Source organism: Salvelinus namaycush, chromosome 37, assembly GCF_016432855.1.
Source record: "Salvelinus namaycush isolate Seneca chromosome 37, SaNama_1.0, whole genome shotgun sequence".
NCBI classification, from domain to species: domain Eukaryota; kingdom Metazoa; phylum Chordata; class Actinopteri; order Salmoniformes; family Salmonidae; genus Salvelinus; species Salvelinus namaycush.
The window spans coordinates 19,943,870-19,965,788 of NC_052343.1; the positions used below are offsets into that span (position 1 = coordinate 19,943,870).

The window sequence follows — 21,919 nt, forward strand, 5'->3', positions numbered from 1 at the left end:
GGGATGGTCTGAGACCAGCCACCCGGACAGCTGATAAAACTGTGTTTACACAACCAAAGAATTTCTGCACGAACTGTCAGAAACCGTCTCAGGGAAGCTCATCTGTGTGCTCATTGTCCCAACCAGTGTCTTGACCTGACTGCAGTTTGGCGTCATAACCAACTTCAGTGTGCAAATGCTCACCTTTGATGGCCACTGGCACACTGGTGAAGTATGCTCGTCACAAATTAATCCCAGTTTCAAAAGTACCGGGCAGACAACGTGTATGGCGTTGTGTGGGCTTTGCCGACGTCAATGGCGGGGTTATGGTATGGGTAGGCATACGCTTTGGCCAACAAACACAATTACATTTTATCGATGGCAATTTGAATGCAGATACCGTGAGGAGATTCTGAGGCCCATTGTGTCGTGCCATTCATCTGCCGCCATCACCTCATTTTTCAGCATAATGCACAGCCCCATGTTGCAAGGATGTTCACAATTCCTGGAAGCTGAAAATGTCCCAGTTCTTCCATGGCCTGCATACTCATCAGACATGTCACCAATTGAGCAGGTTTGGGAAGCTCTGGATCAACGTATGACAGCGTGTTCCAGTTCCTGCCAATATCCAGCAACTTTGCACAGCTATTGAAAAGGAGTGGGACAACATTCCAAAGGCCACAATCAACAGCCTGATCAACTCTATGCAAAGGAGATGTTGCTCTCCATGAGGTAAATGGTGATCATACCAGATACTGACTGGTTTTCTGCTCCACGCCCTTACCTTTTGAAGGTATGTGACCAACAGATGCATATCAGTATAGCCAGTCATGCAAATCAATAGATTAGGGCCTAATGAATTTTTCAATTGACTGATTTCCTTATGAACTGTAACTCAGTAAAATATTTGAAATTGTTGCATTTATATTTTGGTTCACTGTAGTAGCTATCAATTCAAAATGTATCAAAAAAACAATATGAAATTGTTTTCTATTTGAAGGAGGGAAAAATAGTTTGGCAAGTGTACAGTAACTTCTCATGCGCTGTACCCACATGGTTTCAGTCGGTTTTGAATGTGTATAAAGAAGTATTCAAAGTTTAAAGAATTTAAATATATTAAAAAATTGATTGAATAAGGAAACGGTGAATTCAAACAGTGTCTTGAAGGTTATGTTCCGTAACAATGAGCTGCTGCCCTCTGTGGGCCAGTCAGGGTTTCTACAACTGCCTTGTGAATTCCAAGCCGGCAAGCACTTACTCCCCATTTCACATTATTTAGATGACGTGATGGCAATGTAAAGTCCTTAGTCCCCCACATCCACAAGAAAAGTACTCAACACAAAATGCACAGAAATACGAATTATAGATCTTTCATTCTCATTGAAAGCAAGTCTATGAGGCAGTAGATCTGTTCTATGTGCGCTATTTCTATGCTTCGTGTTTAAGTTTAATTATTGCATCTTTCAGTTTTGTACACCAGTTTATGGAAGAGACATTTCATAGCAGTTTAGATGGTACAATGATTCTCTACACTATACTTGCTTTGTCACAAACTGAAATTAAGCAAACTAGAATTTTTGCGACCAGGAAATGGCGGAGATTTCTGCATAGTGCATCTTTAATGGCATCAGGGTATAAATCAATCCATTGACCAGGGTGTATAAATGCCTTGAGGTGATTCTGTGTTTACAGCCAACTGGAGTTATAGTTCATGTTTAGAACATAAATGTGGGTGTTATTGGATGTCTTTCTTCTCTGGGCTTGGTTACATACAGTGACTTCCCTTCCTGTGATGATCCCCTCCTGTTAGTATCGGTTGCGTTCAAAGTTGTAAATATTACAGTCGTGCTGCGCATCTCAGAAGAATTCTAGATCACATTGATGTCGTTCCTGAGATGCTAAATACTTCTCCAGGCGTTGAGGGATCTGAATCTGTGCAGCACAACGTGACTGCAATAAAGATGATCTGGGACCGGACCTGGTTTCAAATACTATTTGAAATAATTTCAAATGCTTTCTTCTGGGCTTGATTGTGCTTACCAGGCGCAATGGAACCAATAAAATAGTCACAACACTGCAATCCCCACCGATCTGGCACTCCGGGCAGGCTATGGCAAATGCTCAAAATATTTTAAATAGTATTTGAAAACACGTCTGCCTTCTCTTCTTCCTCGTTCAGTCCTCATCACTGCCCAGTGCCAGAGGGTCAAAGTCAGGGTCGTCTTCATCCAGGTCGAGTTCCTCAAGGTCCTGGAAGAGGGACTCGTCCACTTCAACACTGTTTCCAGCTGAACGGGAGGGAAGAGCAAAGTTATTGTACAACCTTTTACAGATCCCCCTTGCTAATCACCATACTTCTCTTAAATCAGACATGCACACTACAGTTGTATCACTCCGCTATACTTACAATCTTCCAGGAACTGTATATCTGATGTGTCAAGATTGTGATCGGTCTCAAATAGCTTTTTTCCTGGTAGAGAGAAAAAGAAAAGTGTTAATCATGTACAAATGCCAAGACGCTCAACCATTGAACCTTGTCCAGCCCACCATTTTACATGCACCGACAGCTACATTGGTATGTGTTTATATAAAGTCCTTCTGGGCAAACTCCCTCTACCTCTGTAGCATGCTCTCCTTCACCACTAGCAGTTACCAGACATGGTCTTCAAGGTGGTTGCTACTTAAAGTCCCCAGGGCCATTACCAAGTTAGACCTTTTCCTACTGTGCACTAGAGGCATGTGATTAACTAACTATGTTCAGGAGGAATGTAAATGTTTCCTGTAAGGCAGATCGTGTTTTACATTTTGTAATGTTGTATTGACTGCTTCCGCTTTCTTGGCCAGGTCTCCCTGGCAAAAGACTCAATGGACTTATTCTGGTTAAATAAAAGAAATGCAGAAACTTGGGTTTATGTTCTGACTGTACATGATGTCAGAGATGTAGCATCCATGTTAGGGTTGAATATTTTCCTGGTATTTTACAAATGTTCCATCGCGAGAATAAATCACTTTACTTCCAGTAACCCAGTATTTCCCGCCAAAACCATAAGTGCCATTCAAAAACATCATAAAGCATATAAATAGGCCTGTCTGGATTTGTTTAGAGCTTTGATTTAAAATTCAAGCCTGATGCTACCTGAGCCTGATACATTCAAATACATTTAATGAGCAGCACGTGGCCTACAAAGTTGCAAATTTGATTGAAATATAATAGGGTCTGTTTGTATAATTAGTAGGCTGACGCATATATACCTTTTCATAATATTTCCCCAAATGTTAACCTACCTCTTTCTCTATTGTTTAAAGCGAGAAAGGAATGAATCAACAGTTAAATAAGTTGTCATCATTCTGAAGACATCCTTGAACAATACAGGACTAGAATTAGATGCAGAAGGCTTTCACTTCTCTTAACGAAGATTGAATGGTTATGGGTCTGAACAAATAACTGCTATATTCTACTGGCATCACACATTGACTTATTTCAAACTACCCGTGAGTTTTATTGGCTGCTGTATTCAACTTTCAGCAAACTAGAGCTTGCGTCCCTCTTCAAATAGTCTATTGGTATAAGAAATGCTATGAAAAATCATGTCCAGCAAGCTATTCTAGTCTAGCTTTTCCTGCATGGGAAAGGAGGGGCCAGGGGCGGACCGACGCATGCTTATTGCGCAAGAGACAAGAGGCTATAAATTAGAAGATTATTATGTATACCCCATCATTAATTAGCTAAATATAAGGCTAATACTGCATTGAATTTATGACCAGAAAAAGGTAGGCTAGTACATCTAGAACAGGATTATCTATTTTGGATGCAATTTGAATGGAGTTCATGTAGAGAGCGAGAGAAAGACTGCGAGAGAGTGCACTGATTTAAAGCAATGATATTCAAGTGATAGGCTGTTTTAAAACAGCAGCTGAAAAAAATATTTAAAAAAATAGGGTGACCCCTGAAAGCCAGATGTTGATGGGTAAATTAGATCTTTATATTACTGTAGCATAGACTATGCTGCAGCAAATGAAGGCCTACCTATCACTAGAAGAAAAGTTACCATGAGATGATTGGTCTACTACATGCATTGTGAACTGCGCTCCATACGGAGATGGGTTGTCTGTCCCCACCCTGAGCACTGATGAGTTATCATACAGAGGCCATAGAGAAGCCAGATTTAGACTTCGCATATCACTTAAAAGTTCCATTTCACACCAAGCTGTTCATATAAATAATTTAATATAATGTACCAGGGTCTCGCAGTTATTTATCCTAGGAAAAGGGAGTGGTTTTGGGCTGTAAATCCCAGTATGTTTTAGTAACCAGGTTCCCACTATTCAACCCTAATCCAGATGGCTCTTGGTTGGGGATGAAGAGGGGTTTGGGGGGGTATACACTTACCTGTGAGTTTAATCTTTCCAGCCTGCTGCTGCTCCTCCTCTTTCTGCCGTTTCCTCCTCAACTCAGCCATCTCCAGCTCAAACTTGGCTTTCCATGACAGGAAATTCTCGATGGTGACCACTGTTCCTTGGAAGAGCACCTTCTCAGCCTCCTCTGCCGCCTCCTCTTTTCGCCTCTTCTCTTCCTCTCTTCTGTTTTTTATCTCGTCGACTAATTCGTTCAGTTTGTCCTGAACTGCTGTAACTAGGGTGAATATCATCACCATTCCAAGGTTTTCCTCAGCCTAGAAAAATAAAAACAGATGTAAGCCCTCTCATTGCAGAGTAAGGCTGAAGACAGGCCGAGAGAGACAGACGGACAGAGCCGCAGTAAGGCGAGGATGGTGGAACAGACAGACTGTGTGAGAGTAAGTAGGGCTGTCAGCCCGTGATTGTAAAGCAAATAACTGCCGGTCTCACTCACGGGAATTGACTGTTAATTAACACATTTAGCATCTCCTGTCTTCCACACATAGCCTACAATCTACTGATGCAAACCTTCGGAACATCTACATTTTAAAAAGTATAATAAATCCATTTATTATAGCCTTCACCATCACAATAAATCCATTAATTTTAGACAGGTCTAAAGAAACATGATATGAAGAAAATGTAGTCTATTTCAGAAGAACAGAATAGCATACTCTGCATTGTCCTTATGTAGGCCCTGATCTGGCTATGCCATATGGCTGTGGGCTACACTAGTTTATTTAGCATTTGCTAAGAATTCCGTGGCATTATTTTATAGTATGAAGAATACAATTGAACAAAGCTCAATAAAAACAGGATATTTTCTCCAAATGATTTGAGGGAGCGCGCACATGCGACTATTCTGTGATGGGCGTTTAACAAAAGAAACAGGTACTCCTATATGCTTAATTTAGAGTTATTTATGTAACTAGTTGTGATACAAATGTTGGCTATATGTTTAGTTTTTTTAATACATTCTAAGGCTGCATGACACGACTAATGATGATTTGAAAAAGGTCGCATGAAAGGCATGAGCTCCACTTTGTTTTTTGCGTAGGCTGTACACACTTCAGTCTCTTTCACAATTTGACAAGCACTTGATAATGCCTCAAATTTCCCAGCTGCATCCCGTGTGGCCATAATGCCCCTAAAGAAATCCATGCCTTTTGTGGCCAGTGGCTGTTATACCCTTGGGCTGCATATAATAATTATAATTCCCTTTTACCTGCTGCGTGCCGAAGCACCTCTTCGCTACAAGTGAAGACAGACACATCTGGGACGCAACTGCGCGCATCCTTATCGAATTCCGAGAAGCATATTGAAGATATTGGAAGAACTGTCCACATTTACTTTGTCAGCCAACAAGATGAGTAGGCCTAACAAACAGCAAAAGCACTAGCCTATGTCAATCTACTATCCCCCATAGTACAAAGTTGACCTATTCTGTGCGAGAAATATATATTCCAAACATAGTCCGGGACAGTTGTGGGATGCAATAGAGCCCAAATTAATACAACCACTAGCATAAAAAAAACGGTTTTAAGCAATGAGCCTAACGCAACAAATGAGAACGTTTAGCTTAAAAAGGCTATTTCTCCACATAAGCGCAGCAATGCACACAGCAAATGTTCCATTAGCAGGAAAAAAACTCCCAAAAGTGAACACAAATGCAATCATGCATGTAATGCTTTTATTATAAAAGGTGCATTTTTTATGGTGAAAATTATCTTCCCCAAAACTGAAACTCATGCGTTGTATGTATGCCAGTTAGGGTCTACACCCATTGTAAAGCAGATAAATGTGCTTCATTTTAAGAAGTTAAGGAGCCTTTTGGTCCTAGACTTGTCGCTCCAGTACCTCTTGCAGTCTATGACTTGGGTGACTGGAGTCTCTGACAATTTGATGGGCTTTCCTCTGACACAGCCTATTATAGAGGTCCTGGATTGCAGGAATCTTGGCCCCAGTGATGTACTGGGCCGTACGCACTACCCTCTGTAGCGCCTCATGGTCAGATGCCGAGCAGTTGCCATACCAGGCAGTGATGCAACCGGTCAGGATGCTCTCGACGGTGCAGCTGTAGAACCTTTTGAGGATTTGGGGACCCATGCCAAATCTTTTCAGTCTCCTGAGAGGGAAAAGGTTTTGTTGTTCCCTCTTCAACTGTCTTGGTGTATTTGGACCATGATAGATCGTTGGTGATGTGGATACCAAGGAACTTGAAACTCTCGACCCGCTCAACTATAGCCCCGTTGACATTAATGGAGGCCTATTTAGCCCGCCTTCTCCTGTGTCCACGATCAGCTCTTTTGTCTTATTCACATTGAGGGAGAGGTTGTTGTCCTGGCACCACACGGCCAGTTCTTTGACCTCCTCCCTATAGACTGTCTCATCGTTGTCGGTGATCAGGCCTACCACTGTTGTGTCGTCAGCAAACTTAATGGTGGTGTTGGAGTCGTCATTGGCCACGCAGTCGTGGGTGAACAGGGAGTACAGGAGGGGACTAAGTACACACTCTTGAGGGGCCCCAGTGTTGAGGATCAGTGTGGCAGACGTGTTGTTACCTACCTTTACCACCTGGGGGCGGCCCGTCAGGAAGTCCAGGATCCAGTTGCAGAGGGAGGTGTTTGGTCCCTGGGTCCTTAGCTTAGGAACTATGGTGTTGAACGCTGAGCTGTAGTCAAAGAATAGAATTCTCACATAGGTGTTCCTTTTGTCCAGGTGGGAAAGGGCCGTGTGGAGTGTGATTGCATCATCTGTTGGGGCGGTATGTGAATTGGAGTGGGTCTAGGGTATCCGGGAGGATGCTGTTGATGTGAGCCATGACCAGCCTTTCATGGCTACACATGTGAGTGCTAAGGGGCGGTAATAATTTAACCAGGTTACCTTCGCTTCCTTGGGCACAGGGACTATGGTGGTCTGCTTGAAACATGTAGGTATTACAGACTAGGTCAGGGAGAGGTTTAAAATGTCAGTGAAGACACTTGCCAGTTGGTCCGTGCATGCTTTGAGTACATGTCCTGGTAATCCATCCGGCCCCGCGGCTTTGTGAATGTTGACCTGTTTAAAGGTCTTGCTCACGTCGGCTACCGAGAGCGTTATCACAGTCATCTAGAACAGCTGGTGCTCTCGTGCATGCTTCAGTGTTGCTTGCCTCGAAGTGAGCATAAAAAGGCATTTAACTCATCTGGTAGGCTCGCATCTGGGTTTCCTTTTGTAGTTTTCAAGCCCTGCCACATACAACGAGCGTCAGAGCCGGTGTAATAGGATTCAATCTTAATCCTGTATTGACGCTTTGCTTGTTTGATGGTTCGTCTGAGGGCATAGCGCGATTTCTTATAAGCGTCCAAATTAGTGTCCCTCTTCTTGAAAGCGGCAGCTCTAGCTTTTAGCTCGTTGCGGATGTTGCCTGTAATCCATGGCTTTTGGTTGGGAGTTGTACGTACGGTCACTATGGGCACGACATCGTCGATGCACTTATTGATGAAGCCGATGACTGAGGTGGTATACTCCTCAATGCCATTGGATGAATCCCAGAACATATTCAAGTCTGTGCTAGCAAAACTGTCCTGTAGCGTTGCATCCGCGTCATCTAACCACTTCCATATTGAGTGAGTCACTGGTACTTCCTGCTTTAGTTTTTGCTTGTAAGCAGGAATGAGGAGGATAGAATTATGGTCAGATTTGCCAAATGGAGGGCTGGGGAGAGCTTTGTATGCATCTCTGTGTGTGGAGTAAAGGTGGTCTAGAGTTTTTTTTTCCCTCTGCTTGCACATGTGACATGCTGGTAAAAATTTGGTAAAACTGATTTAGGTTTGCCTGCATTGAAGTCACGGGCCACTAGGAGCACCGCTTCTGGATGAGCATTTTCTTGTTTGCTTATGGCCTTATAGAGTTGGTTAAGTGTGGTCTTAGTGCCAGCATCGGTCTGTGGTGTAAATAGACGGCTTTGAAAAATATAGATGAGAACTCTTGGTAGATAGAGTACCTTATGATAAGCTGTAAACCACACTACTACCTCAGGCGAGCAATACCTCGAGACTTCTTTAATATTAGACATCGCGCACCAGCTGTTATTGACAAAAAGACACCCACCCCTCGTCTTACCAGACGTAGCTTCTCTGTTCTGCCAGTGCATTGAAAATCCCTCCAGCTCTATATTATCCGTGTCGTCGTTCAGCCACGAATCAGTGAAACATATGATATTACAGTTCTTAATGTCAAGGATAATCGTAAGTTATTAATTTTATTTTCCAATGATTGCATGTCAGCAAGTACAATTGATGGCAGTGGGAGTTTACTCGCTTGCCTACAGATTCTCAAAAGGCAGCTCGATCTGCGTCCTCTATTCCTCTGTCTTTTCTTCACACAAATGTCTGGGATCTGGATCTGTTCCGGGAGAGTAGTATATCTTTCTCGTCGGACTCCTTAAGGAAAAAGCTTTTTCCAGTTCATGGTGAGTAATCCCAGTTCTGATGTCCAGAAGTTATTTTTCGGTCATAAGAGACAGTAGCAGCAACATTATGTACAAAATAAGAACAAAAATAAATAAACAAATACAAATAAAATAGCACAATTGGTTACAGGCATGTAAAACATCACCCATCTTACCACATCATTCACAAGTGATAATATCATTCACAAGTGATAATATCATTCACAAGTGATAGGCTAATATTGTCACCCATCACACTGTTCTTGATTTAATCTAGTGTTTACATATGTGAAATTTGTTTTGATTTGGAATTATGCACCTATCTCGAAACAGGGGCAGCGGGAAAAAAATATATGTCATCTATGCATTTAAATAGCGAATGGAGGACGCTTTTCCCGTGGTTCATTTTTATGCCACCCAGGTAGGCTATACTCCTGTTTTAAAGAGAAGCAATGTGCTTAATATTAGGAAGGTTGAGAAATAAATATAGTAGTCCTAGCCTATAGAAAGTTGATGGGATCCTCTATTTAAGAGGCCATCACTCTGTTTTCTCATGCAAATGCATAGCCTATAGAAATGTGGCGCAACATGAGCTCATGGGGTCTCATGAAGTGTTTGATTTGATTTCCGATTACATTTGCATTGATGTCAGAGTGACTGAGGGACAATAGAGTGCAGAGTACCAGGCAGTTAGCAAGTTTGATAGGCTACTAATGACCATGAGCAGCATCATAGCTTGGAAAAGCCTAATTACAGTGACTAAACAGTCACATGGAATTTGACTGCCATCATGACTCGGTGTTGCGGTAATACGGTCACCGTAACAGCCCTATGAGTGAGTGTGTGTGCACATGCGTGTAACAGACCTGCTGCCGCAGTAAGGTGAGGATGCCCTCTGCGTCTGAATCCTCCAGGTTCTCCTGGGAGTAGATCTCCCACAGTGGCACCTCATCTGGATACTTCTCCACATAGGTGAACTGTAGCGTCACTTCAATCGCTACAATAACACAGAGGCATTAGGTTAACAAATAAACAAACAATAATGTAATAAAACCCTAGCCAGGTCCCAGATCCGTAAATGCTTTAATTAGCCAACTCGACTGACTTGTCATGTCATATGGGACCAGGCTAGTATAGCCCAACAGATCTACACAAGACTCGGGCAAGAGAGTGATAGGTTAGGTTACTGCTTACTTTCATCATTTTCCCCTGCGTCTGATGTCACAGTGATGGTGAAGCTGGTGGGCACCTCTGATAGCACTACAGGAGGGCCAAAACAAATATTAAAGTCAGCACAGCAGTCACATCATTGTTATGCAAATGAATGAAACGCAAACAGTTCGAACAGAAAGTGGATCCCGTTGCTCTAAAATCATTTCACTATTGAAAAGTGGAAGATGTTAACTATGATCAACTCACCTACTGGAGAGCCTGAATGGTAAGATGTGTGACACTGTCAGCGCAGTTGAGTTTGTTTAGCTAGCTAACAGTGCAGTGGCACTGACTAACTTTGAGTATGTGGTGATCGAGGGCGTTTCATTATGTGATCGTTAGCTAAGACAATTTCTCCTAGATGTTGAGGGTTGTTGGCTTGCTAACTAGCTAGCCAGCTAAATTGGCACCACAATGCTAACCTGAGTTAGCTAGCTAGCGTTCTCCAGCCTGGAAACCAACCGAGACAGACTCGCAGAAAACTCACCTGTAAACGAGTCCGGGTAAATTGACTCTATAGCTTCCAGCTCGTTTCGCTGCTCCTCGGCGTAATCTGTCATTTTCTTCTACTATGGTCCATCAATGAGCTAGCAAAGTTATCCAACTGGGCACAGACGTGTGCGTGCTCGAAGCAGAAGGGCCCACCAAAGATGTTTATAAAACCGAGATAGACCACAGCTTGTCGTTTCCAATGGGAACAAATGAGTCGTAGTGGGCAGAACAAGCAAGGAGGTGGGCAGAGCCAAGCACGCGCTAGCGAAATCCTATTGGCCCGTTCTAATATATTTTTGCATATTTCCGTTAGGGAACGCCTACCCTGTGAAGTGCGCGTGTGCAATACCTCAATTCGCCTTTGCACTCCTAAACAGCGTGATTTTGTCAAACAAAGGGCGAAGTCTACAATACTTAATCAGTTATGTTCATAACATATTCTAGTTTTGGGAACAGAAAACTCCATTGAGATCAAATGTTTAATTGATGAGAACATTTGCAGAATGTCGGCCAAAATACATCTCGTTCCATCTTCTCCCACTGCGCGCCAGTGGGCTTTCTCTCACTACTACATTTGGTAGTGAGTGGAAACGCCAACCGGATGCTTCACATTTATGCATGCACTGAAATATCTGTCTGTGGGCCAACTGTTGATCGACTACATCGGCAATCCTTTTTAGTTCTCACTCTGAATCGCAGAAGGTTGGTTTGCCAAAGTTTACTAATCGAATGACTAATTATGCAATTATATCTATTAGATATGGATACATTTTCCGGTCAAACTCTTAGGCTATTATCTACTCATTAGTATTATTCGTTCGGTATCATGTATGAAATATTTTATACTTTTCTTCAATATATTTTTTAGTCTAGTAAATTCTTAAAGGGCCATCGACATTGGCCTTTTCCTTCATACTGTAGTCATTGGCCTTTTTGCAATTGGTTTGCTCAAGTCCTGCATCCTCTCTCCTTCATCCTCTGCAGTGGTGTAGTGGAGGGTATACGCTGTATTACCATATACACACTTATTTTTCAGTGGGCATTGGGTATACAAAGTAATGGAGGGATACGCCGTATCAATTAATAAAGCTGATGGAACAGATCAGAATGTTTAGCTTATAATGTTGATAAACTATTATTTCTTCATATTTTAGGCGCAGCAATGTGCACACAGCAGTAAGGCCTACACGCAAATGTTCCTAAATACAATTTGCAGGAAAACACCTTTCAGCAATGCGCACATGGACAGAGATGAAAATATCCATTAGATATTTAGAAAGAGGGGAGATCTAAAGATGCAGCATCTATCATGGGATGGGTTTCTAATATGACTAGGATAATGCCTTTGGCTGCTAGACATATAAGGAAGTCTTTATAAAATGATTGCCTCCATGTTTCTATGGTGGGATTTTGGCTATAGGCTACTTTGAAGAAAGGTAAGACCTGCTTCATAATATGAAGTAAAATGTCCAGGTTTCAAACAATTAAGGAACAGGAAAAATATAGCGATGCTAATGATAGGCCTAGCCGTCTTCTGGTAGATGGAAAGGCTTTCCCAAAAACTAGCTACAAATTAGCCAATGCCTACCTGGCAGAATGATATCATGATTATTTGCATAAATCCAGTGGCCATTTGTTTTGCTACAAAAACAAGCTAGCCAAACAGTGCTAGGTGCCTGCACACTTGAATTAAAGGGTAACTACACTCAGAAATAAAAAATGATTCGATTTTTCCCAAGCCTTAAAACTGGTCTCATGATGTGGTTTAAGCATTGTTATGGACTTAGAACATCCAATTTTGTGCTTTTTCTATTACAAAAATATGACTTTTGTCAGAAACCTGTGAATTTCTGATTCAGTTGACAGCCTAATTGCTTGGATTGGCCTCTGTGAAAGACCAATATGGGATTTATAATTTGGGAAATTTGGGACAGAATTTGAGTATACCACCTCTATACCACTGGTCCTCTGTCCCCTCCGTTTAAAAAAGGTCAAAGGTAATCGAGGAGAGGAGGCAAGGGGAGGGAACGTGAACGGAAATGTGCTTGTTTGAAATGAGACAGTCCTTCTCCACTGCATGTCATCAGGCAAATTGCGTTTACAGGGGTGGAATCGTAAAATAAATGTGTAAAGTGATAAAAACAAATTTAGCTAGCTGTGCAAGCCATTTTAAAGATAAAAGGATAAGCAGCATGTTGTTTTTAAATGTTTACATGCTTTTGTCCTTCGAGAAAACAATAGCTGATTCAAAGGGGTTGTGGCAGAATTCAAAACTCTTCCGCGAAGGACTACAGATAGAATACACATGACTAACCTCCGATGAAAGGTGGCTATCCAGAAGAGGAGGACACTCTTCCATTTGCTTACTAATGAATTGGCACTCTCCTCGACCACTCAACCACTTATCTGTTTCCGGGTCACAGAGGAGAGTGGATGGAGGAAAGAGGGTGGACTTTTACCCAAATTAGAAAAGCCCATTGTGAAAGTGTGTGTGTGTGTGTGTGTGTGTGTGTGTGTGTGTGTGTGTGTGTGTGTGTGTGTGTGTGTGTGTGTGTGTGTGTGTGTGTGTGTGTGTGTGTGTGTGTGTGTGTGTGTATATGTGTGTGTGAGAGATGCACCATCGAGAGCAGCCCCAAGGTCCGCTAGAGGCCGCTATTACTTGACGTCAGGATAATAATAGTGCCCTCTAGCGGACCTTGGAGCTGCATCGAGAGCATCATGACTGACTGCATCACTGCCTGCTACGGCAGCTGCACCGCCCTCGACCGTGGATCTACAGAGGGTGGTGAAAACTGCCCAGTCCATAACTGGTGGCGAGCTCCTAGCCCTACAAGAAATTTACTCCAAGCGGTGTCTGAGGAAAGCCCGGAAGATTTCCAGAGACTTCAGCTACCCCAGACATGGACTGTTTACTCCCTTACCGCCTGGCATGCGATACAAGAGCATCAGAGACCGTTTCTACCTCTTGGCCATAAGTCTGTTGAACAGCTAACCCCTGGCTGCCGTCCACCTACACCTTAAGACTATTTGCACAGAATCTCTGCATTCCCACTTCTCTCTCCCTCTCACACACACAACACGCACACCTATTTATTATTTACCGCTCTACCTTGCTCCTAACTAGTCACTATTTACTTACTAATTGTAGGGGCGGCAGGTAGCCTAGAGGTTAGAGTGTTGGGCCAGTAACTGAAAAGTTGCTAGATCGAATCCCCGAGCTGACAAAGTAAACATCTGTCTTTCTGCCCCTCAACAAGGCAGTTAACCCACTATTCCTAGGTCATCACTGTAAATAAGAATTTGTTCTTAACTGACGTGCCTTTTTTAAATAAAGGTTAAAAAAAATATTTAAATATAACAGTACACTGAAATATATTCACAGTATATATTTTTTTACTTATTTTTTTAACTACTGACATAGTATTTTGGAGTGCTCTAGTTTTACCACTCATTTTATTATTTCTGCAATGTTGAGGAAGCTCGCAAGTAAGCATTTCATTTCACCGTTTATCCTGTATCCTGTGCATATGACGAATAAACGAGGATTTGAGTGTGTGTGATTTTTTTGTTGATTTATGACAATCAATTTTTACCTTTACATTATCTTCCTACACATTCACTGTAAACTGAATTAAATATACAAATACACAAAGTATGTTCATCTCCATTATCAATCATTCAAAAGTAAGAATATTTAAAAGTTGAGGGTCGGTTTCCAGGACCCAGATTAAACCTATTCCTTAAAAAAGGACTGAGCAATCAACTGAAACTAAGTGCTTTTTAGTCCAAGACTAGGTTTTTCTACATCAATGAAACTGGTCCTTACTGTTCAAACTACATTTTTCTAAATTACAACATCCAGTGAAACAAATCTACATTCTGTACATACCCTTCAAATAAATTGAAAGCAAACATTTGGGACATAAAAACTTAGCATGGGTGTTGCTCAAATAAAAAGTTACGCTTTCACTATGCAGTGCAAAGGTGCCCACAGCCAAAACACATGACATTATCAACTGTATCAAACAATGTGGGCTTCTTTGACAGACAATAGATTCTCAGATATTCCAGTGAATTGCATACAGTACCAGTCAAACGTTTGGGCACACCTACTCATTCAAGGGTTTTTCTTCATTTTTACTATTTTCTACAAACTATGAAATAACACATATGGAATCATGTAGTACCCAAAAAAGGGTTAAACAAATCAAAGTAGATTTTGCCACCCTTTGCCTTGATGACAGCTTTGCACACTCTTGGCATTCTCTCAACCAGCTTCACCTGGAATCCTTTTCCAACAATCTTGAAGGAGTTCCCACCAATGCTGAGCACTTGTTGGCTGGTTTTCCTTCACTCTGCAGTCCAACTCATCCCAAACCATCTCAATTGGGTTGAGGTCGGGTGATTGTGGAGGCCAGGTCATCTGATGCAGCACTCCATCACTCTCCTTCCTGGTCAAATAGCCCTTACATTGCCTGGAGGTGTGTTTTGTGTCATTGTCCTGTTGGAAAACAAATGGTAGTCTCACTAAGCGCAAACCAGATGGGATGGAGTATCGCTTCAGAATGCTGTGGTAGCCATGCTGGTTAAGGGTGCCTTGAATTTTAAATAAATGACTGACAGTGTCAACAGCAAAACACCCCCAACCATCACACCTCCTCCTCCATGCTTCATGGTGGGAACCACACATGCAGAGATCATCCGTTCACCTACTCTGCGTCTCACAAAGACACGGCGGTTGGAACCAAAAATCTCAAATTTGGACTCATCAGATCAAAGGACAGATTTCCACTTATCTAATGTCCATTGCTCTTGTTTCTTGGCCCAAGCAAGTCTCTTCTTATTATTGGTGTCCTTTAGTAGTGGTTTCTTTGCAGCAATTCGACCATGAAGGCCTGATTCGCACAGTCTCTGAACAGTTGATGTTGTGATGTGTCTGTTCCTTGAACTTTATTTATTTGGACTTCAATATGAGGTTCAGTTAATTACTGATTTCTGAGGCTGATGAACTTATCCTCTGCAGCAGAGGTAACTCTGGGTCTTCCTTTCCTGTTGCAGTGCTCATGAGAGCCAGTTTCATCATAGTGCTTGTTGGTTTTTGTGACTGCACTTGAAGAAACTTTCAAAGTTCTTGAAATTTTCCAGATTGACATACCTTCATGTCTTAAAGTAATGATGGACTGTAGTTTCTCTTTGCTTATTTGAGCTGTTCTTGACATAATATGGACTTGGTCTTTTACCAAATAGGGCTATCTTCTGTATACCACCCCTACTTTGTCACAACACAACTGATTGGCTCAAATGCATTAAGAATCAAATTAATTCCACAAATTAACTTTTAATAAGGCACACCTGTTAATTGATATGCATTCCAGGTGACTACCTCATGAAGCTGGTTGAGAGAATGCCAAGATTGTGCAAAGCTGTCATCAAGGCAAAAGGTAGCTTTGAAGAATCTACAATCTAAAATGTATTTAATACTTTTTGTTACTACATGATTCCATATGTGTTATTTCATAGTTTAGATGTCTTCACTATTATTCTACAATGCAGAAAATAGTAAAAATAAAGAAAAAGCCTTGATTGAGTAGGTGTGTCCAAACTTTTGACTGGTACTGTACATGCCAGGAAATTTGATAAAATATGAATAGAAGGGCTATGGTACTGTGCTTGGCATATACCCCCAACGTACAGTTCTCTCCCTTTCAGTCATGAGCCTCAGGCTCCACCATTGGAGCAAGCTCTGTGTTCATATTGTTAGGTTAAGACTGTGCATGTGTGTCACCATTGTTTCTGGAGCCATGCAGCTCGTTGTCCACCATAGGCTGCTGGGCTTGACTTAAGGGTCCATTGGGGACGGGTGGGGCAATATGGGATGGGGGCACAAAAGGCTGGTAGATGCCCACCTCTGGACGTTCAGTGACTGTCCCCAGAGAGAGGGGCTCTGTCTCTGTGGGCCCAGTAAAGCTCTGGTACACATCCACAGCCTGGTCTCCATAGACACCCATCTCTGCCCCGTCTCGCAGGAGATGGCTGTATACAAGTGTGTCCTCGATCGAGGCATAGATATGGGACTCGTTGTCTTTTCGTGATTTGGGGAACCTCCCGTTGTGCTCTGGCAGGAAGCTGGTCCCGTTGGGGTTGTAGATGGACACTTGGTGAGACAGCTGTCTCTTCTTCTTCCTACTCAACAGGAGGGAGATCAAAACACATTATCACACGCAAAGTAGGCTACTGTAAAGAGAGAAAATTATGTTGTCTTAAATAGTCACACTTATTAAGTCCCATAATGATATAAAGTCCCTATGTATGCCAATTCCTATTTTGACCGCCTTTCCTTCGAGTTCTCTGCTGCCAATGACTGGAACGAATTGCAAAAATCACTGAAGCTAGAGACTCATATCTCCCTCTCTAACTTTAAGCACCAGCTGTCAGAGCAGCTCACAGATCACTGCACCTGTACATAGCCTATCTGTAAATAACCCATCCAACTCCCTCATCCCCATACTGTTATTTATTTGTTTTGCTCCTTTGCACCCCAGTATCTCTCACTCCAGTGTTTAATTGCTAAATTGTAATTATTACACCACTATGGCCTATTTGTTGCCTTACCTCCCTTATCTTACCTCATTTGCACACACTGTATATATACTTTTCTATTGTGTTATTGACTGTATGTTTGTTTATTCCATGTGTAACTCTGTGTTGTTGTTTGTGTCGCACTGCTTTGCTTTACCGTGGCCAGGTCGCAGTTGTAAATGATAACTTGTTCTCAACTGGCCTACCTGGTTAAATAAAGGTGAAATAAAATAAAAAAATGTATCTCCACAACACTCCACCGTCACTGTTGCACTCCACTCCAGCAGGTGGTGATAGTGTAAACATGTGTTTCGAAAAAGAGCGCGTGGAACAGGAAAAACAACACTTGCTAGCAGCTACTCAGCTAGATAACTAACAAAAATGTTGCCTAACATAAAATCATTGAGAATGTTGCTTAACAGGCGATTAAAAGCGGCTGTCGACGAGCTATTCGGGGCAGTTGAAGCAACAATAGCAGAGTACCAGCAAGAATTATGCCGTTCAAAAGAGGAGAAAGACCGAACGGTAGCAGAGTACCAGGAAAAAATGTCCCGTTCGGAAGAAGAGAACGCCCGGCTACAGAGGCTGCTGGATGTCGTTCTTAAACCAGAAATAAAGTTACAGAGACTAGAAGGTATGTTACTTATTAGTTAAGCCCGTAACAACCATCATTTTTTACAGATACCTAATGCATGTTGGTCATTTAAATTAGCAAAAATTTAATTAAATTGGAGACAGATTTTCATGCGTTTTTCATTCAAAAATCCGCATGAAGAAAAATCGATTTTTCCCCACCAGTAGCGTTTCCACCAAACGGAGTTTGTGGCGACGTAGTGCACTGTAATGAAACAGCAGGGAGCAGGTCTCGAACCCTCGACCTCCTAGCCCGAGGTCCGGCGCGCTATCGACTGTGCCGCAAAAGCATGCTCAAGCGGCAGAGTCGATTTCCGCGCTTATAAACCCAGGGTCGTTACACTACTCCCTCCTTTCAAAGAGCGCGTCCTCGCGCTAGCTTGCGACTTTACGTCTTACAGGAACGCGCTCACCGGCCAAGCACACGCACTGTCGTGGATGCGAGGTCCGATCACTTCCGACACCAATGTAATGAAACTGGCAGGGAGCAGGTCTCGAACCCTCGACCTCCTAGCCCGAGGTCCGGCGCGCTATCGACTGTGCCGCAAAAGCATGCTCAAGCGGCAGAGTCGATTTCCGCGCTTATAAACCCAGGGTCGTTACACTACTTTTTAGTTTAAGGTTTCATGTACCGAATACAAATCAAAAGTTCTATATGTTTCCATCACATTTTCAACTCTACCAATAGTTTCGTCACAAACATTGTCATGTTAAATAGCAAATGTGCCTACTTTGGTCTTGGCACGTGTGTTCTAGCCAACAGCTCATATAGTCTACATGAGATTATTATGAAAAATAGTGAGAATATTTTTATTTGTCAAGCATCCGTCATCAGAATAAGATCTTCGATATTATACACCACCCTGTGAAATTCATAATTTATTTCATCTGTTGCCTAATAAACTGCATGGTTTCACGAGTCATAGACGACCATACACCATATAATCTCTTGACTCCAAATTTACATAGATGGGATGTTTATTATATCAATATTTGCGCATTAAAGTGTTTGCATCGCCTTTTCTCGCATCACTTATTTTATCGACACAAAAATATCACACTGTCGAACGAACAAATTATCTGTAGGCATTTATACAACTGTACCGAAACTTCCAGTTTCCATCACAGCTATCGTGTTATATATATGATATGACTTGCATAAAACTGTCTGGAAATGTGGTTACTGTGTAGCTCAAAAGTTACATCTGGCTAGAACACATTTCTTGTAAGCCAGCATCTCAGCATTAGAATGTACTAGCTAAATATATCATGCTCTTTTTCCCCACAGACCTCCAGCAGCTCACTCTCTCCATCTCTGAAGAGGTTTCTCCTGAGCAGCAGGAGTGTAGTCCCGGTCTGGGGCAGGAGGACCCTTCCCAGATTAAAGAGGAACAGGAGGAACTATGGGTCATCAGTCAGAGACGAGAGCAGCTTCAAGCGATGGATTATGATACTGATTATACTGATGATTCTGCTGATACAGAAGCCTTCATATCTACTGCCAGAGTAAAAGGTGACTGTAATCAGAACCCAAGTCAGTCCTCACATGTTTACCAAATTTTAACCCAACGTGAAGAAAACACAGACAGGGATGAGCTACCCAGCACCACAATGCAAATTGAACAGATTAAAACAGAAAATGTCAGTAACAGTGACTCTCAGCCCCCATCTGCAGTCAATTCAGACTGGTCTGAAACTCAGAGTGAGAGTGGTGAAAGTGTTGATCGGATGGAGAGTGAAGAACCTCCACTCAAGTCAAAGAGAACACAGACAGAAGTTGGACCAAGCTTCCATGTCTGTACTAAAGTCAGAGAATCCACCGAGTTGTCCCATTTGAAATCCCCTATCTCCAGTAATGCTGTTCGTCATTGTAGAATATGTGCAAAACCTTTTATCACGATGACGTCTCTAGTGATTCATGCCCATAGACATAGACAGCTATCTCGGTGTGGTATCTGCGGAAGAACCTTTGAGTCTGTAGAAAGTTTGAAAGAACATCTACATTTTCATGTTGCAAGTACAGGATCACTTTCTTGTTACATCTGTGGTATACGTTTCACAGAGGATGAGGAGGTTTTGCTGGAAGAGCATATGAGAAATCACAAACTGAAACTGTATCGCTGTCTTGGGTGTAAGGAACGTTTCGATACTCGCCAGGGTCTGACATTGCATATGAGCACTCACACCAGGACTCTTGATCAGTATTGAAAATTGAAGACTGCCCTGACCTGGGCCTATGACCTGCAGCCTGAGCCTTTACAAGCAGTCTTTTTTTATTTTGAAATTGTAAAAACAATGTGAACGTGAGGGAGAAGTAGCCTATATTGTCGTAATCAAACTTCATTAAAACACGACAGCAGTTTTTGCTGAAGAAATCACTCTGATAAAATGCTCCAGTTCCATATCCTAGTAAAGGAAGCCTGAGTGAGGCCCAATGCAGTCTGTGTATACGGAAATGTCTTTTTTTATATCAAATAAACTATTGAAAGGAGAGTGTACCTTCTAATGCATAGTTACCATATGTACTCAAAAGGCTGGTTTCTCAGACAAAGATTAAGCCTAATCCTGGACTAAAAAGCACTTTCAATTGATATTAATCTCTATTTTAAAAGGAAAAATTATATCCACAAATATGTGCTAAGTGGCATAAAAAAATCTAAGTCCAGACACTTTGAAAGTTAAAAAGCCTTCAATGTGGGCTAAAACATTAAAATACACCAACGTGTATTGGTTTAGGCCTTCATCAGGGTGTCCTTAGCCCCTAGTTGTGGTTATAATTTTTGCTTTTGCATTAACATTTCTCTGCAAGAGCACTTGTGGTTGTTTTGGAATACGCTCCTGCTACTTCTTTTTCTTGGAGATGAATCTGTCTGAGAAACCATCCCAACATTTATCATGAATGGCTAGAGAAAAGGTAGCTCACTTACTTGATCACCACACAAACCACAGCCAACACAACCACCATGTGAACCAGCAGAGCTGCCACCGCACTCAGAATGGTGGTCAGAAGCAGGTCTTAGGAACAGGAACACACACACAGGTCAGTATTCACTGATATCCCATTATCAACCCACTCACATAATAATGTTTCAAATCCGGAGGCTGATAACACTTATTATACAAAACATTAGGAACGCTCCATGACAGACTGACCAGGTGAATCCAGGTGACAGCTATGATCCCTTATTGATGTCACTTGTTAAATCCACTTCAATCAGTATAGATGAAGGGGGCAAGACAGGTTAAAGAAGGATTTTTAAGCCTTGGGCAAGAACATGGTATGGTAGTAGGTGCCAGGCACATCGGTTTGTGTCAAGAACTGCAACGCTGCTTGGGGTTTTCACGCTCAACAATTTCCCTGTTTGTCAAGAATGGTCCACCACCCAAAGGACATCCAGCCAACTTGACTCAACCAGGGCCGGTCCTTGCCGCCTGTCGTAGAATTACAACATCTTAATCACATTACTTTTATATTAGAATGTATCCCTATATTAGTACATTCAGACTGTCTGTTATATCTAATAGGCAACAGAATAGTGTTCTTAGAACCCTTGAGTCTGAGAGGAGCCGCTGAGATTTTAACGCTGACAGTAGATTTACGATGGCTTGGTAATAAGACATTCCATTCCATGATTAGTGTCTGTGTGCCTGTCTGTCGGTGCCAGGGAGACCCAATCTCCTTTTTCTCTCCCATATGGCAGATGAACACTGAACTTAATCATTTGAGGGAATGACCTGGTGTCTATGTTACATTAGTATTTCTGTATAAACAAGCAGTAAACAACCTTGAGACAGAAACCTGTTGCGATGTAATCGTGATGTCTGTTGCATGAGAGCACAATGTACCTTTGTATAAATTCTCTCATCTGTGATTTGTCATAAACATCCAGGTGGATGGACTTTGCTATGAAATGCTGTGGCTTAGTCCCGCTGGTTGAGTTCTCAGGGATCACCTCCAGGGTGGTTACTGACCAACTCCATTACTGCACTAATTAAATAATAAAGTTAAATTGGTTTGAAGAAATCTAAAAGTCTCTCCTTTGATTAGAATAATTCCACCACACGCCCTAGGCGAGACCAAAAAATGTTGCTGCCGCAAAACTAGAATACTCCCAGTAAGTGAAAAAATATATTTTTTAAGACTGCAACAAAAAATGACACCCAAAAGGCGCTGGTCCGTGCTTCCATGCTCAC

General features: G+C 42.1%; 2 protein-coding genes across 2 annotated transcripts; one reads left to right on the top strand and one right to left on the bottom strand.

Annotated features, from left to right (window-relative positions):
- Positions 1-1,386: 1,386 nt before the first annotated feature.
- On the bottom strand, positions 1,387-10,689 carry LOC120031318 (RWD domain-containing protein 1-like). Its single transcript, XM_038977025.1, has 6 exons — positions 10,509-10,689; positions 10,004-10,069; positions 9,676-9,806; positions 4,370-4,652; positions 2,387-2,449; positions 1,387-2,267 (listed from the first exon to the last, which is right to left on the bottom strand). Exons 1-6 carry the CDS (start codon positions 10,579-10,581, stop codon positions 2,155-2,157), a joined length of 729 nt encoding a protein of 242 aa, XP_038832953.1. The 5' UTR covers positions 10,582-10,689; the 3' UTR covers positions 1,387-2,154.
- A 6,749-nt stretch (positions 10,690-17,438) lies between these two features.
- LOC120031335 (myoneurin-like) lies at positions 17,439-20,895 on the top strand. The gene is made up of 2 exons (XM_038977041.1): positions 17,439-17,726; positions 19,014-20,895. The coding sequence occupies exons 1-2, from the start codon at positions 17,474-17,476 to the stop codon at positions 19,931-19,933; spliced, it is 1,173 nt and encodes a 390-aa protein (XP_038832969.1). The 5' UTR covers positions 17,439-17,473; the 3' UTR covers positions 19,934-20,895.
- The last annotated feature ends 1,024 nt before the right edge of the window (positions 20,896-21,919 follow it).

What these genes read in the sequence shown, in the direction of transcription:
- LOC120031318 (XM_038977025.1), bottom strand. Translation starts at nt 10,581, where the DNA reads ATGACAGATTACGCCGAGGAGCAGCGAAACGAGCTGGAAGCTATAGAG. An exon ending in TGGAAAGATTAAACTCACAG is followed by an intron (nt 2,450 to 4,369) that starts GTAAGTGTATAC and finishes TCTCTCTACCAG; the next exon opens with GAAAAAAGCTATTTGAGACC. An exon ending in TATACAGTTCCTGGAAGATT is followed by an intron (nt 2,268 to 2,386) that starts GTAAGTATAGCG and finishes CCTCCCGTTCAG; the next exon opens with CTGGAAACAGTGTTGAAGTG.
- LOC120031335 (XM_038977041.1), top strand. Translation starts at nt 17,474, where the DNA reads ATGTTGCCTAACATAAAATCATTGAGAATGTTGCTTAACAGGCGATTA. An exon ending in AAAGTTACAGAGACTAGAAG is followed by an intron (nt 17,727 to 19,013) that starts GTATGTTACTTA and finishes TTTTCCCCACAG; the next exon opens with ACCTCCAGCAGCTCACTCTC.